The sequence below is a fragment of the Acaromyces ingoldii genome (assembly GCF_003144295.1).
Source record: "Acaromyces ingoldii strain MCA 4198 unplaced genomic scaffold FA10scaffold_5, whole genome shotgun sequence".
Lineage (NCBI taxonomy): Eukaryota > Fungi > Basidiomycota > Exobasidiomycetes > Exobasidiales > Cryptobasidiaceae > Acaromyces > Acaromyces ingoldii.
This window is the reverse complement of record NW_020290251.1, coordinates 1,098,271-1,115,490: the sequence shown is the minus strand read 5'-3', so window position 1 is coordinate 1,115,490 and position 17,220 is coordinate 1,098,271. Positions and strand designations below refer to the sequence as shown.

Below are 17,220 nucleotides of genomic sequence, written 5' to 3'. Positions count from 1 at the left end.
GTGTTTCTTTCTGCCTCCTCAGCCCCTCCCCCGGCTCGAGGCAATCAATCGCCCGGGATCGTTGGTTTAGCCTTCGGGATTAAGCTTGCCCTTCACTTTCCCCATATCTCAAACCAGACTAACTCGAAATACAAGGCAGAGGTTGACGAGCTTGCTTAACGATGTGGCCATTCAAGAGGTCCAATGCGGGCCTGATCCGCGAGCATATCAAAGACCGGGACTTTCTCCTTGCGCACCCCGACGGTGTGTCCTTCGAAGCGACAACTGCCGCTGCGTCGAAAGAGGAGCTGGACATCATCAAGTGTGATATCCACGGCATCGTCGCGGGCATCAAGGAGCGCAAGTGGACCTCGACCGATGTAGTCAAGGCCTTCATCGGGGCCTCCAAGCGAGCCCAGGCGGCCACCAACTGCCTGACCGAGGTCAACTTCCCCGCAGCCCTCCAGAGGGCCTCTGAGCTGGACGCCGCCTTTGAGAAAACGGGGCAGCTCGTGGGCGAGCTGCACGGTGTGCCCTTCTCGCTCAAGGACCAATACTTCCTCGCTGGCAAGAAATCCTCGATCGGATATTCAGAATGGCTCAAGAGCGAGCCACAGACGACGGACTGTGCGCTTGCCCGCGTCGTGATGGAAAAGGGCGCAATTTGGTGCGTTGGCTCCTCTTCCTCCTTGCGAGTGCAGTGCAGAAGCTCACAGTAACACCTTCGTACAGCCTGGTCAAGACCAATGTGCCGCAGTCGCTCATCTCCTTCGAGAGCCGCAATCCAGTCTTTGGGCAGACGTGCAACCCTTACAACCCCGCATACATTTCCGGAGGATCCTCCGGTGGCGAGGCAGCCCTGTTGGCCTGCGACGGCGTCGCCTTTGGCTTTGGCTCCGACATTGCCGGCAGCCTGCGCATTCCCACGTCCCACTGCGGCATTTACGCCCTCAAACCTACCGCCGGCCGAGGCTTTCCCCTCAAAGGAAGCGTCGAGGCCAACCCCGGCTTCGAGGCCGTCAGAGTCGTATCTGGGCCCATGTGTCGAAGCTCAAAGGACCTCGAGCTTCTCGTTCGTATCTTCTACGAGTCCCTCTACCCACCGCCGGACAGCGTCGTGACGCAGGCAGAGGTGCAGAAGCGATTTGGAAATGAGTCGCTCCTCTACTCTCCCCTTCGTCCGGCCTGGCTGCAGCCCCTCGAGGCAGCCAAGAGCAGGAGCCCGCTGCGAAGGACGCTGCGAGTCGGCTACTACTACTCAGACGGCTTCATCCGAACGAGCCCAGCGGCTGTGAGATGCGTCGACGTGGCCAAGGCTGCTCTGGAGAGCCTCAACGGCACTGATGGCGACAAGGGATCAAAGGCAGTCGAGTTGGTGCCCATTGAAAGCCGCCGTCTGCGAGGTGACCTCGTCAGCAGAATCTTCCTTGGTCTATCGTCGGCTGACGGTTTCAGCAATCTGCGAAAACCCATGGGCCCCGACGCCATGGATATCTCTCTTTGGCTCATCATGCTGCCTTCGCTCTCGCCCATGCTCAGGCGCATCGCCTACTTTGTCGCCCGGTTCTTGCTTCGTGACAGGCGACTTGCTGAGGTCATCGGCGTGGCCGGTAAGAAATGGACGACAAAGTTCCTCGACATCAACGCAGAAAAGAAGCGATATGCGGCCGAATTCGAGCGCGATGTCTGGCAGGCACAAGATCTCGACGCCATCATTTCTCCCACGATGGGCGTGCCCGCAATGAAGCACTACGCTCCTGCCCAGCTCAGCATGGTGGCCAGCGCTACAATCTTGTACAACATCATCGACGCGCCCGTGTCTATCGTCCCCGTCACACGCGTCAATGCAGAGCTGGACTCCACGCTTCCTAGCAGGTGAGGATGACAACACTCTTGAACAAGGAGAACCTTGACACCCCGCTCGCATTGACTGACGCATGCCTTGTCCCCCTATCTCGTAGCCGCGGCTACAACAAATGGACTAAGACGCCGGGCTTCTCGACATGTTCGCCGACTGTCTCCTGGCGGCTTTACGGCCGCGTGCGCGATGGAAAGGGAGGACAGTACGACGCAAAGGCCATGCATGGCCTGCCGCTCGGCATCCAAATCGCGGCAAGGCACGGCGAAGACGAGTTGACGATCGGCTTGGCGCGCCTGCTCGAAGACAAGCTCCGCGAAGATCCTCAGTACGGCTTCGGGCCCGGTCAGTGGTCGTCGCAGAACGGACGAAGCTGAGCCCAGCATCCGCGGTCTAAGGCCCGTCGCCGCTTCCGTGTCAACCGTCTATGGCAGGTCCGGCGAAAATACCGACCGAACTTTTGAGCATGACAGAAATGCGAATGTCAATTTTGGCCGGAAGAGTGTTTAACACTACACTACTACACTAGCTAGTGCTAGGCTTGAAGCCGGTGTTCTCTTGTCCATGACAGACGGGGCCGCCAAAGAAGAGCCTAGGCCTGCATTGACGATCGCTGAGTAGAGCAACAGTACGAAAGTGTTCGTTGTGTAGTATTAAGGTAGCATTGTAGTTGTCCATGAAATGCGCTAGAACAAAGGACGGTTAGTCTCCAATTAACGGGTTATATTAATTGAGCACCGCAAGAGCCGCGCCTCTGATCCTATCAGGCCGTACCTGCCTTACCATGGCCACAGCCTCCACCATAGAATGTTCATGCGCTTTCGAGTGCACTGAAAGCTCCAAACCTCTGTCGAGTTGTCGATCTTGTCGGCTTTCTCCTGCTCGAGTCTTATTGTCTCGAGAGTGCGCAGCGGGTCGCCTCGACAGCTAACGGCCCACGTCCGGCGATTCCAATTAAGGATTGGAAAATCTAGTCCCGGCCGGGTGCCTGGACACGCGTTCGCACATGAGCGAGCGTTCCTAGAGAGCCATTTCGTTACGCAGACCATGTGATCATCCAATTACTGCTGTCGCCCAATATTTCTCCTTAATCGTGATACAACCGCGAACGTCCCCTAATCCTGAGAGGGAATTCAATCTCTAAAATACAATCTCAAGGCTTGCAAGGCAGGTAGAAAACAAATCACAGTACTACACTACTACTACTTAGGTGGTTGTCCCTCCAGCCTTTTGTGCCGAAATATTGGAGCAGATTGTTGCTGCGTCTCCGCGGGATCGACAACGGATCAAAAAGGTTGTGGCGTGCGCGGATGTCGGGGGTTTTCAAGGATCTATTATCCAGGACCAAGAAGCCAATCCAACGGGACGTACTACTACTGGTAGAACAGTACATACTAGCTGTTCTGTCCCCCTGTCATTCACCCCCGTGTCGGCTCGACCATGCACCGCACAGGCACAGAGCGGCAGGAAGAAAGGAACGGCATGGAATCACCCCACCTCTGAGGAATTGGCGATATTGACTAATTCCGTGCCTGCAAGGAAAAGAGGGAACAAAGAAAAATTAAGATAATAAGAAATAAAGCGAGCAGAGGGAAGAGAAAGAGGTCAAGGGCGGTGGGGTCGAGTGCTTTTGAAAAGTGGCCTCCTTGACCGACTTGGGAAATGGGAAACCAACAAGAGAAAGCCGAGGAGACGATGGGACTGTGCTGAACGCGCTCAAAAGGCCGCTCTGGCTGCTTGCGTTCTAGAGCCAGCAAAAGCTTCAGCTTCGAAAAAGGACAGATGTGAAGTTTGACTGTGTGTGCGGTGCAGAGTAGTAGAGTAGTGTAGTGGCTTGAAATTCTCTAGACTGGACTACACTACTCTAGCTTGCTAGCCTTGATCTACTTTGCCCGCGTTGTCAGTGAGCTTGCCCGCGCGCTAGACTTGCTATCTCTGACTGAGGAGGGAGATAAATGGCAACTTGTGGCATGTGGTCTTAGAGCCGACTGCCCGGATGCCGGCAGTCAACAATCAGAGAGATGAAAGGTAGTCTCAACCTGGGATGGATGGGTCTGAGCAGGAGGTGCATGGGTGTCAACCAGCCTGGAAGCAAGCGAACCGCGCGCGCCATTAAGAAATATATCTGCTGCCAGGGCAGCCCGTATGAGGATGCTTGCTATTCCTTTTTACACGTATTCCTCGTTTCTATTTTCTTATTTCGCCCTTCCTTTTTCAGGGCCTTTTTCTCCTACTCCCCGTAGCTTTCTTTACCTTTCCGTCTATCGTCAGTCCGCCCGCTCTTACCTGGTCCGCGTAGTGATCGACGAGCAGGGAGGCTAGCAAGGCAAGCCGAGAGTCAAGGCAAGGCAGGACAAGGCAAGGCAGGGCAGGCCAGGGCATTGTCCTTGGACCTATCGAATCGATCTCCATCCGGCCGCGAGACAAACGGGTTCGTCAAGCCACAGAACGAGTGACGCTCATCCTCAGATCCAAGAATAAGGCCGCACGTCGCTGCAGTCCCGGACGGTACTCTGCACGGCACGGTTCGGCTCGCCACATTACGCCATTACCGTTCCTGAAGGGCTATCAGCTAGCAACTGCCAGCTCACACCGCGTTCGCGTGCCGGCTGCCGCCCCGTTGCGTCCTTGGCGCGCGCGCGTCTCGAGCTCCGTCGCACGGAAAGTCCGCTGGACCGTGGAAGTGAACGGGGGCAGTGAACGTCAGTCAGCGCATTGACAGACTAGAGGACAGAGGGAAGAAGGAGACTTGCACGGGAAAGGAGGCTTTGCAACTGTTCCTGGGCATATCGCAAGCTCCGCCGCTATCCTATCTGGCTGATACGAAGAGGTGAGTGGTTGTCACGTAGAGGAGATGGGCCTCCGCGCGCTGGAAGGTCAGCCGCCCGCCGCTTTCGCCCTCCCTCAAACACCAGACCCCTCCTCTCCTTTCCCATCTCCCCTTACGTCGGTCCCTTCATTCTCCTCACATCCGCGCTGCGTCACTGCCGGTCTTCCTCTCGCCGCATCTCCCTGCTGATCATGGACTATCTTCGCAGCCGAAAGGAGTCCGCGCCCAGCTTGTCGACAAAGGCTAGTGTGGGCCGTTGCTGTCGCACAAGGCATCCTTCCCAGCAGCTGGCAACCAGAGGCATCAACGGTCTAGCGGAAGTCAAGGTACCGACGGATGAGGTGATCCACGTCAGCAAGGTCCCTTGCCACCACCACCACACCACCGACTTTGAAACGCCCCATCGCGGCGCCGTTCCCCAGCGAACGACGGACACCAGCTCAACCACGCCTATTGCAGCTGCTGTCACTTCTCCCTCCTCCCCCCGTCCTAGGCCCCCGCTCGGCCACCCACACGCAACGCGCACGAGGTGTCTGAGTGCCACCGAGGAGAAGCCAAACGCATCCCGCTGGTTTCTTGACAAGCTTCTGAGACTCCAACCGAAAAGCAGCAGCAGGCTGCAGCAGCCCTCGTTCGACGTCAAGCGACAGCGGATCTCCTCGGCGTCCTATTCGACAAAGGCAAGCACAGCAGTGACGGACGACGCGCGCTGCGAAGAGGCATCTCCTCCTGACTCTGCAACGTTCCATCCGATGGCCACCATGTCGCACCAGCAGGCCGAGGCCAGCAGCAGCAGAATAGAGGCCCAGCTTGACTTTGACGGCGAACGTGTCCAGGACGGTAGCGGCGGCGGCGGCGGCGGCGGCAGCAGTGGGCCAGAAACCTGGAGAAACAGTGCAGTGTCAGACGCTGGCATGGGGTGGGCCTTCTCTACCATGGAGGACGCGCCTCATAACCAGCAGCAGCAGCAACAACAACAACAAATACAAATACAACAACAACGACAACAACAACAACAAGGGCATGAAGAATTGCAGGAACACCACGAACCGCAGCAGCAACAGGAGCGCATCACCTACCAACGAGCGTACCCAGTACCCGATGTATCTTTAAGGGCCTCTACGGCGAGCGATGCCGCCCAAACACCGTCGTCCGCCCAGGATCCGGCCTCGAGGTCTCCCAACGATATGCAGCAATCTGATGCGATGCTGTCGCCAAGACCACAGACAACTGCGATACCTGGCGAGGCGCGACGCCGCCGAAAGGATTCGCAGGTTCGAGGTACAGGAGCCTCGAACAGGAGCCTCATGCCGTCGCAGAGGCGCATTTACGGTCTCGATCGCGACCTCGCTGGTCCCTCTGCTGATTCCGCCCACCTGCCCCCGTCTTCGGGTGGGATAAGGTACAACACCAGCAGCAGCAGCCGCAGGCCTTTTGGGGCCTCCTCGTCAGGTGCAGAAATTGAGCCCTCGAGGGTCTCAACCTCCTCATCCGACGATGGCACCTCCTGGCATCGTGCCGTCAACAATGGCCAAGCTCGCACACCCATGTCGCTCCTTCCCACTCTGGTCACAACGCCCACCACGGATGGCTCTCCTGCCCCGTCGATCACTTTGCCCTTTGACGTGGGCGTCGATGCCCCTGGCGCGTCAACGCTGCCCCCTTCGCCCATCTCGCCCGACGAAGGGCCCAAGTTCAGTGTCGAGGTGGTCGCGCCCGCTTTTGATAGACGAGGCTATCCCGTCTTCACGGGGAGGGGCGCGAGGATCTCGGGCATGGTCCGGATCAAGGCCGTGGAACAGTGTCAACTGTCGATCAAATTGGCTGCCTATGTCAGCCAGGGCTCGCCAGCGGCCGTATGGAACGGCGTGGCGCTGATGCCGCCGGAACTAGGGGCCGAGCGAAACGTCTTTGAGATTCAAGAACGACTTATACCCGACTACTCCAAGGCCCAGCTCTCCCCCGCTAGATCTTCCGTTCCCACGCCAGAGGATGACGACTACATCGTGCCCGTGCCCTTTGAAATCAACCTACCACTCGGCATGGCGACAAAGTTTGTCGATGGCGAGATGCAAAACGTGCCCGTAGCTCTGCCTCCCTCCTTTGAGATCTCGTCCGAGAGCGATGCGAGAGAGAAAGACGCGAATCGGGCCATGTCATCATCGGGTTCCATGCCCAGGTCAAGTGCGTCAAGCATTAGGAGCAAGAGCTCAAGGATGACGATGAGCAACACCATGCAGAGCGTCAGCAACAAGGTCCGAGGCGTAGTCGAGCGAGGCTTTGCAGAAGTCTTTCGCATCGGCTGCTTCTACACGTTGACCTTCTCCATCCTCCGGCCCGACGACGCGTCCTCGAATGGCAAGAAAAAGAAGACGAAGAAGGCGTCGTCGAAGAAGTCGACGTCGCAAAACGACTCGATTACGATCCCCTTTATCTTCCTTGGCGAGCCCACTATGCTGCCGCCTCCGCCTCCATCGATCCCCATGTCGATGGTGGCGTCTGTGCTGTTGCAGCCCGAAGCTCTGCTAGGGGACCAGTGGATGTGCGAACGCAGCCAGACAAAGTGGACCGGCAGTATGTTTAGGTCGTCGAAGCGGACCGTGGAGTTGGAGCTGCACATGCCCCAGCCGGCCACATTGCATGCGCCTGGCGTCTTTCCCTTTCTCATCGTTATTCGGCCTACGGACCCATATCTGTTGTCTGCGGTCGAAGGCCCGCTCAATCCCGTAATGGGGAGGCAAACGGTGGGCGCATCTTCGTCATCATCCTCTCAGGCTCCCGACTCGCCCCGTTCACTTCGAGGCGGCAGCCACCAGTTCTCCTCGAGCAGCGGCATCTCTCCCTCACCCTCTTTTGGTCATAGCCCACAATCGTCCATGTCCATGTCGACGACTGCTCGTATTGGGCCTTCGAATCTTGGCATTTCCCAGGATCACTCGACGTCGGAAGAAGCTCAAGAGATGATGAGGTCCACAGACTCGCCGCCGTCGACTGCCGATGGGGCCGAAGACAGCGATGGGATCCTCTCTCGCTTCATGCGCTCTTCCCTGACCCTGGCCAGGATCCCTTCAAAGTCAACGTTGCCCTCTTCTGGGAGCTCGACCAATTTGGCAGCGACAAGTGCCGACACGGCGCAGTCGCGGCCCTCTACGGTCACAGCGCGAAGGTCGAGAACGAGCCTGGCGAGCGCGTTTCGGCGGAGGCCTAATACGGCGCCTACCACTTCGTCGGACTCGCGCTCTCCACCGGGCACTGTTACTTACCGAGCCGGTATGCCGCACAATTTGGCAAGTCTCGTGCGCGTCTCGTTGATCCAGTCGACGCACTGCGTGTCGAGCGGTCCTTCAGAGACGCCAAAGCGAAGACGGAAGCTCATCTCCATGGCCGATGTCGAGGAGGTGGACGTAGCAACTGTCTTCACGGGAGGTAGTCACAGCGAGGCTGCTGCGCTCGGTCGAGGTGATGTAGCCAGTGACGAGGCGACGCAAGCTGTGGTTAGCCATGTCAAGTCGCACGGCATTCGAGTGCTCCGAGGCTTGATTCGGGTCAGTCGAGATACGACGCCCAGCTTTCGGTGCCAGGGCATTGAGGTCAAATACGCCGTCAAAATTGACCTTTTGGCTTTTTCTCCGGAGCAACTCAAGCAGCAGAAGAGGCCGACCAGCGGCGGCAGCTCGAGTGTCGGCAGTGGAGGCTCTTCGACCTTGATGGGAGATGCATTCCGTGGCACCTTTGGCACGGCCAGCCGTAACAGCCTTTCGTCCACGCTGGGAAGAAGCAGCAGGGCGGCTTCTCAGCATCATCAGCAGCAGCTTCCTCACTCCGAATCTGCTCTTCAACAGCAAGGAAATGGGCTCAATGTCGGCGCCGAGTCACCCTTGGTCCTTCCAAGGCCAATGGGCATGCCACAGCCTCATCAGCAACGGACTTCGTCTAGTTCGAATGACGTCTCCTTTTCCCCACCAATGCCCCCGATTCCGCCAGAGCACCAGCAGCACGTACAGTCGCCTTCCCATCAGCATCGGTCTCAGATGCCGAGCTTGAGCTCTGCGACGTCAACGATTCGTGGTCCGCAGCGAGAGAATGGCAGCTATGCACCGACCGAAATTGGTGGTCTTGATGCCGCCGGCCGAATGATGGGGCCCAATACCTTCTTTAAGGCCACAACGGGCGTAGAAGGCGGAACGACGGTCTTTGGAGGAGACGGCAAGGAAGTCCGGCTCGACAAAGGCATTGGAGCTTTGTGGGCTGACGTTCGTGTCGTCCGTGCTGCGTTTGCGTAAGCGAGAGAAATACTTGTCATCGACCTTCAACACCCGCCCATACCAACTGAAGACGGTCCCAAAGAGGGTCCGTCTTTAATTTATTCACAGTCTTCTCTCTCTCCTCCCCCTCCCCTTTTATCTCTCCCTTGTCTCAAGAGAATGCAATCACTATCCAAGTCTTTGTTCTATGATGATTAAAATTAGTCACTCCTGTCACTACCTGTTGTCCTGCGAGAGATGGGAATCGAAAAATGTCCAGATGTCGTATGTCGTAAGGTGTCGTCTCGGTTAGATCAGTCATTACATCGTCGGCGGTGGAGCAGCCTTCTTGCTCTTCTTTCCTTTTTTGTTCTTACTGGCCCACTTTCGAATCTTCTGAATGGCCGTAACCAGCAAGCCAGGCTTGAGGTTTCGGTTCGGTGTGGGCCCCAAATTGACTACGAATGCAATGGTACGGACAGGCGCTTCTGCGATGCCCAGCGCCAGGTTCCAGGCCGCGTCGGACCATCCCTTGGGCTTTGGTAAGGGCGCTTCGTCGTCGACGCCGCCACCGTCACCGTCATCTTGCTCCCCAGTGTGCTGGAGGTCCTCGTCGAGCTCCTGGTCCCCAACCTCAGGATCATCTGCGCCGAGGTACTGCGAGTCAACTGGCGATTTCGGATCACCGTCTTTCCAGCGTAGACGGAGCTCCGTCGGGCCAAGCGACGCCGGCAAGCGATTGTGCTCCCAAATGACGTCGAGCTGCGAGGGCTGCCCATCCTTTGCATTGATGGCGGCCTTGCGAAGGTCGTCGAGCTGTGGCGAGTCTTGCTTTGTGTATCGCTGTCCAATGTGGACAGAGTAGTGGATCTCTTCGTTTGTCGTTCCGCTCGACTTGACTACGTTTGTCCACCACCACGGCAAGACTGGCAGCTTCTTGCCCGTCACCGTCGTAGGATTCTTGTCCTTGTTCTGGGCCAACAGCGCCCATTGTCCGACCTGCCTCGTCTCTTGAAACTCGATGCAGACGCGCGACGGGTGTTCTGGCTGGCGAGCCCAGGCTCGACGTCGGTCTTGGAGCTGCACGAGGGCGTCAAGGTTGATGTCGAGCAGAGGCCCTCCCGGCTGGTCCACCAGCTGTGACACCATCCATGCGAGAGTAATGTCCTATATCACAAGCGGTCGATAAGTTGAAGCTTTTTTTCTTCGACGTGACAGGAGACTACTCACGGACAGGCCGTGCCATGCGTGTCCACCACCGACATCGCTGTGCGAGCCCTGGAACCAGACCTGCTTGAGCATCTGGCCCTTTCGTCTTGCTTCGTCGCTGGGGACCTCTGCGCCGGGAGGGGGCTGAAAGAAGAGCGTGGGGGCAAAGTCCTTGCGATCTTCGCACAGCGCCAAGGCTTGGAAGGCGTACGACACATTTGGAGCAAGGACTGTGCGATGTGCACACACAATAGGCGTAAGTAGTCCGAAGAGTCATCTTCAGTCCATCTGATGTCGACTTGCGCGGCAGAAGCATGCAACTCACCAGGATCGAAGAAGGAGAAGAAACGTGAGAGACTCGGCGAGAGAAAATGACCAGGGATACCCAGAGCGCCGACAGTGTCCCAGACGCCAACGACCTTGATCTGAGGCGGGTAGACCCGCGGGAACTTTCTCTTTTCGTCCACTTCCTTGTCCTGCTCCTTCTCTTCCTCGGCTGGGTCTTTACCCATCATCTCGACGGCTGCCTCTTCATTCCCGCGAGCGGTCCGCATCGCGTTGCCGCTCGGCCACAGTCCCGTCTTTTCATAAAAGACGCGCTCAGCGTAGTCTTCCGTCTTTGCGTCACTCGGGTCCCTGGCCATGTACGCCTTCCAAATGTCCATGAATCCATTCGCAAACGTCCTCTTCCCCAGGATGCCGGCAAAGTTGATGAAGCCCGCAATGGTGCGGGCGGTGTATGCGCCTCGGCTGAAGCCAAACAGGAGAACCTCGTCACCGGGCTGGTAGTTGTCGACGAGGAAGCCGTAGGCTTCCGATACCTTCTGGCCAAGCGTCAGACCAGTGGCACCCTGGACGAGCATCGAGACGAGGTCGACGCTGGCCCCGATGCCGCTTTGGTACGCTACAATTTGGGGCATGACCGTTCCATCTGGACGCCTAGCCGACGAGGACGAGGCAATGGCTTGCGAGAGGAGTGCGACATTGGTGTAGTATTTGTCCGACGAGGACGTGGGTGCGCCGCCTTCGTTGACCGTTTGGACGAGCCGTCGTGTCTGCCAGGTCCCATCGCAGAGCAGCACGATGCGTTGCGGTCCGCGAAGGGCATCAGGATCGGCTGTCTTTGACGCGGGGGGAACACGCCCGGCGGACTTGAATGTCTCGAGCATTGCTGCTGACGGCGCAAGGGCTCACGCGGGTGATGTTGTCGCTCAACGGGAGGGTGAGATGCTTCGCTGCCGAGAGAGAAGTCGGACGCTGAGTTTAAATACGACCCCACCCCCCCCCCTGTCCACGCCGCACTTCCACATGATGGGCGCTGAGGCTATGACGCTAAGGCACCTGCAGAAGTCTCGGGTGAAAGCATCTTCAAACTCTAATATTCGCTTTGTCGTCGCAGGGCTCCTACGTTCTTGCGGCGCAGCTGTCTGCTACTGGGCTACCTCGCCTTGCATCTGCTGCATGAGAACGCCATCACTCACTCGTGCTTCAAGGCCCTGCAGCTTCACAGCCAGCTCCCCACTCTTCCTCCCCGCTTCCGAAGAGCTGCGACTTCTGGCGGTGCAGAATGCGCTTTCATTTGGGGCACGTGTACTCAAACGAGCGACTGTCAAAGGAGACTGGACGAGAATCGCAATACCTCAGCGAGGAACTTCTATGCAGATTGTGTGAAAGCGGGAACGCAAACGAAGACGATGTGATTATCAACAGATGATTTCTAGGAAGTTTTTTGGAAAAGCCGAAAGGGCAAAGTAGGGTCCAGTATTGATATGATAAGTTAGGCACCTTCTTCTTCCTTTGGCGCCGACGACGACCTCTTGAAGGGGTTGAGCTTGTAGAGGAGACCAGTGACATAGCTGGTGCCTAAGCCGTAGCCTCTGACGCGGAACCACCAGTAGCAGGCATAGACGGCAAAGACCTGGAAGATAGTGAAGCCAAGGAAGATGCCAAAGGACTGCCATCGGAAGCTGTAGTGCGCGTTGAGCGTCTCGGCAAACTGGTCGCCGATCTGATACTGGCAGAAGCCGCAGTTGGACATTGCATCTGGGTTGACGAGCTGACCTTGGACCTGCTCGGCCCATGCGCCTGCGTAAGCGCCGCACGTCTGTCCCGGGGGAGGGTTGAAGCGCGCAAGATCTTCCTCGTTGCAGATGACGGGCAGGTTGTGGAGCACGGTAGCAATCTGACCCTTGACGTACCACGCGATGGGGTTGACGTAGATGATAAAGTCGCGGTAGAGAGCCGGCATCGACGTCACGGGTACAATGATGCCCGAAACGATGGCAAGGATGGGCAAGGCGAAGGGAAGCAGATTGGCGGCGGTGACAGGAGTGGGGCAGCTGGCAGCCAGGAGGAAGCTGAAGAGCATAGCCCAGATCTCCATGACAAAGACCTGGAGCCAGAAGTAGCCGGCTTTGGACGAGGACGTCTCGTAGTAGGGGATGAAGTACGAGGGAAGGAAGTAGATGACGGAGCAGACGACGGCCAAGGGAAGGACGGTGATGATGAAGGACGTGACGAGGGCGTACCAGGCGTAGACTTTCGATTCGCGCTCCCTGACCTCATAGAGTACGCGGATAGTGAAGAATTTGCTGAGAATGGCATTGACGATGGCCGGAATGTTGAGGATGACGAGGAAGACGATGAAGACGCGATTCTGGTAGTCGACCGGGCTCAAACCGAGGTGGGCAAAGGCGCCACCGGCGACAAGACCAACGACGAAGTTGGAGAAGAGGACGCCGTAGGTAAAGGAAGAGTCGCGCCAGGCATCAACCATTTGCCGCTTCGTCACCTCTTTGAGCTGCGTCATGGCGTTGGCAGAGTATTCGGACAGGGCGCGAGGATCTTTGCGAGCTGGTCGCTGCTTGCGCTCAGCATTGATGCGATCGACCTCTTCCCGTGTCGCCTTAGCCTCGGGCGACGCTCGCCACATTTCCGCCCAATCAGTACCCTTGCCCTTGCCTCCGGACACGACCTCGAGAATGTACTCTGCGGCGTTCTCGTCGGGCGGACAGGGCTGTGCACCGGCGCGCTCAAAGTAGCCGCGGATCTTCTCGCTTCCGGTGCCTCTCTTCTCGCCAATCTGGCCAAAGTAGGCCGTCTCACCTCCAGGCTGGAGGAGGAGGACGTTGTCGAAGGCCTCGAAGAGGAGTGCACTGGGCTGATGGATGGTGCACAGGATAGCCTGTCCTTCCTTTGCCAGACGGCGGAGCAGACGGACAATGGCGGCCGCACCTGCCGAGTCAAGACCACTCGTGGGCTCGTCGAGGAAGAGCAAGAGGTCCGGTTTGGCGGCCAGCTCGACACCAATCGTGACACGCTTGCGCTTTTCGACTCCCAAGCCGAAGCCTGGAACGCCGATGAGGGCGTCTTGAAGCGACCGAAGCTCGAGTGTATCAATGACGTGCTCAACCGAAGCCAGCTTCTCCTCGCGCGAGATCTCGGCAGGCTGACGAAGGAGGGCAGAGAATTCGAGGGCCTCGCGAACCGTTTGTGTGGCCATGTGAACGTCTCCCTGGAGTACCAGACCGGTGCCCTTCTGGAATCCGCGATCCAGGGGCTTTCCGTCGACGAGAATGTCGCCGGTGACGACGCCGGCGACGCCTCGTTGGCTCAAGGCACTCATCAGTGTCGTCTTTCCCGCCCCCGAAGCGCCCATGAGCGCTGTCAGCTGACCAGGCCGGACCCAACCGTCGATGTGCTGCAGCAGCTTGCGCCCCGACGCCAGCTGCAGGTTGACATCCTTCCACGTAAAGATGGCTCGATTTTCAATCTCTTCGTCATTAAGCTCCTGTCCTTTGTCTTCGGCTTTGGTCACTGCAACGTCTTTGCCGCTGTTGTCGGATGTACCGTTGGCACGGACCTCGGAGTTGGCTCGTGTGCTGTCGTTCGCCATGGAGTGGTCTGACTCGACACGCTTAGCCTGCGCGGGAGTTTTCTCTACTCCTTTCGATTCGACATCGTCTGGTGTCGCCTTGCTATCGCCCTTCATCATGGCGATGGCCTGCTTGGTGCGCGCGTAGACCGTGACGCCACCACCACCTCCCGTCCAGTCGATGGCTTCTGCGGCGATGAGCGTCGGGATAAAGTAGAGGACGGTAAACGCTATGAGGACGGCCCAGTTGTAAGAGATCGTGCTTCGAGAGTATTTGAACGTCGTGCTCAGGTAGTCGCGCGAGGGCACCACGATGGAGCCAGGGCGGCCGCCGGTGAGGGCGCACGTCTGGTAGGCAACGTCTCGGACCTGGTTGAAGGGCACGATCTGCATTGGGTTGCACTGAATGTCATAGTTGAGCTCGTTTGCGAGCATTCCCTCAAAGGCGTAACTGATGCCGTTGACGTAATTGAGCCAGACGAGCCAGTTCATCTGCGGCCTTCGAATCACGTAACCGACAAAGACGATGATGACGTTGAGAGAGAGTACGCTGAATCGGATCGCCTCATTGAAGCCGCCAGAGAAAGCAGCGATTCCGCGGTAGAGGGCTGTGAGGTTGTATGCCGAGAGGAAGACGTAGACGAAGTAAATGAAGAATGCGCCGGCGTCCCTTCGCAAATTGGCCAAGCCCCAAACGACAATGGACGTGATGAAGCACTGAACAAGCAGGAAGGGAATGTCGACGATTGCCCGTGCAATGACGACAGCCGAGGGTCGGTAAAAGGCGAATTGGCGATGGCGAGCGAGCATGGGACGGCCGGCGACGGCCTCGAAGCCCTCGGAGAGCTGAAGCCAACCATTGAATAGACACGAAAAGAGGAGCACACCGCCACGGGTAAAGACACCTTGCGAATCTTCCTTCTCGCCGTAGAAGAGAGCGCCGATGACGAGACTGATCGAGACGATGGTAAAGAGCTTGATCTGCATATCGACACGCGAGCCCCATCGGATGAGGAGCTGGCGCCAGATACAAGCCTTGACCTGCTCCCAAAAGCTGACGGTAAATGGTGACGTTTTCTTGACACCCCTGTTCTTTTCCGCGGCGGCTGCCTTGGCGAGCTGTTGAGCTTCCTCGCGCTCGCCCTCGCGCACCTGGGCTTCGTACTGCTCGATCTCCTTCATGAGCTTCCCATAAAGGCCGCTCTCCTTCCACACGCGCTCTCTCTCCGCAGCTGTGCGAGGCGCCCGATCGGCAAAACCGTCTCGGAACTCGACCTGGTCTGGGTCTGTGACGGCCGTGACGAAGTCGGATGTCGTCTGGCGGGGAGGAGAATAGTAGCCGAGGTCGTGGAAGTACTGGCGGGCCTGGTCGCGGGGCCCATAGTAGATGCACCGGCCCTCGTCAATTACGGAAACCCTGTCAAAGTACTCGTAGATGGACTCAGAAACTTGGTAAAGCGTCGCCATGGTCGTGCGGTGCGACAGGTCCGTCATAATACGCAGACTGCGCGCGTAATCGAGGGCCGTCGAGGCGTCGAGACCTATGTGCATACACAGTGTCAGCATTAGTCCAACAAGATGCTGTAATGTCCAGCTCACCTCTCGTGGAGTTGTCCCAGGCAACGACGGAAGACCTCGTGATCAAAGCCTCGCCGATTGTGACACGCTTACGCTCTCCGCCAGAGACACCTCGGACGGCAGCGTCGCCGACAACGGTGTCTCGGACATGAGACATACCGAACATCTTGAGAATGACGTCGGTGACCATGTCGATGAACTCGGCTCTTCCCTCACCTTGCAGCCTCTTGCTGCGGGTGGGGACCTTGTTCTTGAGCGCAAAACGGAGCGTCTGGGCCACGGTGAGGGTGGGGAAATGAATGTCGTCCTCGTCGGAAAAGATGACTTCGCCGCGGTAGTGCTTGGAAATCTCGTCCGGACTCAGACCACCAAAGCTGACGGTGCCCGACTGCTGAACGTTGGCGTTGTTGCTGGCCGTCAGAGCTCGAAGGGTCGTCGAACACCCTGAACCGGGTCGCCCCAGGACGAGGAGCATCTCGCCAGCTCGAAGCACGCCACTTTGGCCCTGGATGAGATAGGTTTTTTGCTGATGTGCGCCTGCCCTCTTGGCAAGGAAAGAACGGAGAGGCGGGAAAACGAAGCAGAGCACGCCGATCGGGTCCGTAGTGGCGGTGTTGAGGATGGCATGCGGCAATGTCTTGACCAGCATCCCACCACCGCCACTGCCAGGTGCCGTCACGTCGAGGTCGCGCCAGGAGACGCCGAGGGGCTTGTGGGTGTGAACGCCCTGCTGCTCGGCCTCGTAGTTCCTAGCTCGGATGAACCTTCCCAGGTCAAAGTCGTCCTCTTCGTCTGTTCCCATCCCCTCTCGGCCTTCTTCAAGCTTGGACTCGGGAATCTGCTGATGCCTGGACCCCTGATTGCTTATGCTTTTAGCAAGCTTGCCGAAGCCGCTCTTGCTATCCTGACTTCGACTCCGGGCGTGCTGAAGGCGACCCTGCCTGGATGTCTGCCTCGCCAAGTCAAAATCGGCCTGGGCTTGCTTAATGTCGACCGGCTCGCCTCGCTGTGCCTCTCCCCACGTCCCCGTGCTCCCCGTCTTCTCGAGACGATCACCACCGTCAAACTTTGGTTGCTTTTCGCCGGCCTGCGCCTTCTCTTGGAGTAGTTCCCCGGGCTGGCCTGCTTCCTGGGCCGCTCCCTCGCCGAGATCACCGGCACCGGCGGTGTGCTGAACCACGGAATCGTCCATAGCGGCCGCAGGGCCGGCCTTGTTGGCGGGCACGGCGCTCGTCGACGTCATTTTTGTCTGCGCCTCTCTCTCTCTTGACGCTCGTGCACACCCAACAGACTGAAGATGTGGTGAGGAGGTGAGGGATGTGTACCCGCAAGACGAGGCAGTAACCCTTTTTATCGCTGCTTACGGTCGCTCGGCCAAGGCAGGTTTCCAGTCGAGTTTCCGATCCGTAACAAAAAATGCTGGTTTTGCTTCTTCGTTTCGAGCCCGCTCCACTTTGCTCTGCAGCAGCTCCACTTATTTTCCCTTTGGTTTGTTTTTTTTTCCTCCTCGCCTTTTCGCGTGTTCTTTCAGCGAGATCTGAGCTCTGTAGGCGTGTGCGTGCGTCTCTTTTTTGGTCTCTTTCCGAAGCCGGTCTGAGTTTTGGCGATGACGAATGAATCCCAGCCACCAACTGCTTGGCCAGACAAC

The 17,220-nt window shown here is 57.9% G+C and overlaps 5 protein-coding genes across 5 annotated transcripts; 3 read left to right on the top strand and 2 right to left on the bottom strand.

Moving 5' to 3' along the window:
• Positions 1 to 60: 60 nt before the first annotated feature.
• FA10DRAFT_268651 (amidase signature enzyme) lies at positions 61 to 2,558 on the top strand. The gene is made up of 3 exons (XM_025522414.1): positions 61 to 646; positions 712 to 1,854; positions 1,941 to 2,558. Exons 1-3 carry the CDS (start codon positions 162 to 164, stop codon positions 2,212 to 2,214), a joined length of 1,902 nt encoding a protein of 633 aa, XP_025375654.1. The 5' UTR covers positions 61 to 161; the 3' UTR covers positions 2,215 to 2,558.
• A 1,995-nt stretch (positions 2,559 to 4,553) lies between these two features.
• Positions 4,554 to 9,130, top strand: FA10DRAFT_163712 (hypothetical protein). The gene has a single exon (XM_025518174.1). It carries the CDS (start codon positions 4,859 to 4,861, stop codon positions 8,948 to 8,950), a length of 4,092 nt encoding a protein of 1,363 aa, XP_025375652.1. The 5' UTR covers positions 4,554 to 4,858; the 3' UTR covers positions 8,951 to 9,130.
• On the top strand, positions 4,687 to 4,951 carry FA10DRAFT_268650 (hypothetical protein). Its single transcript, XM_025522413.1, has one exon. The coding sequence runs from the start codon at positions 4,692 to 4,694 to the stop codon at positions 4,854 to 4,856; it is 165 nt and encodes a 54-aa protein (XP_025375653.1). The 5' UTR covers positions 4,687 to 4,691; the 3' UTR covers positions 4,857 to 4,951.
• On the bottom strand, positions 9,099 to 11,289 carry FA10DRAFT_280975 (hypothetical protein; the record flags this gene model as incomplete). Its single annotated transcript, XM_025523657.1, has 3 exons — positions 9,099 to 10,078; positions 10,142 to 10,350; positions 10,446 to 11,289. 3 exons carry the CDS (start codon positions 11,287 to 11,289, stop codon positions 9,233 to 9,235), a joined length of 1,899 nt encoding a protein of 632 aa, XP_025375651.1. The 3' UTR covers positions 9,099 to 9,232.
• Positions 11,290 to 11,780: 491 nt separating this feature from the next.
• On the bottom strand, positions 11,781 to 16,988 carry FA10DRAFT_254666 (hypothetical protein). Its single transcript, XM_025519738.1, has 2 exons — positions 15,594 to 16,988; positions 11,781 to 15,535 (listed from the first exon to the last, which is right to left on the bottom strand). The coding sequence occupies exons 1-2, from the start codon at positions 16,813 to 16,815 to the stop codon at positions 11,898 to 11,900; spliced, it is 4,860 nt and encodes a 1,619-aa protein (XP_025375650.1). The 5' UTR covers positions 16,816 to 16,988; the 3' UTR covers positions 11,781 to 11,897.
• Positions 16,989 to 17,220: the final 232 nt, after the last annotated feature.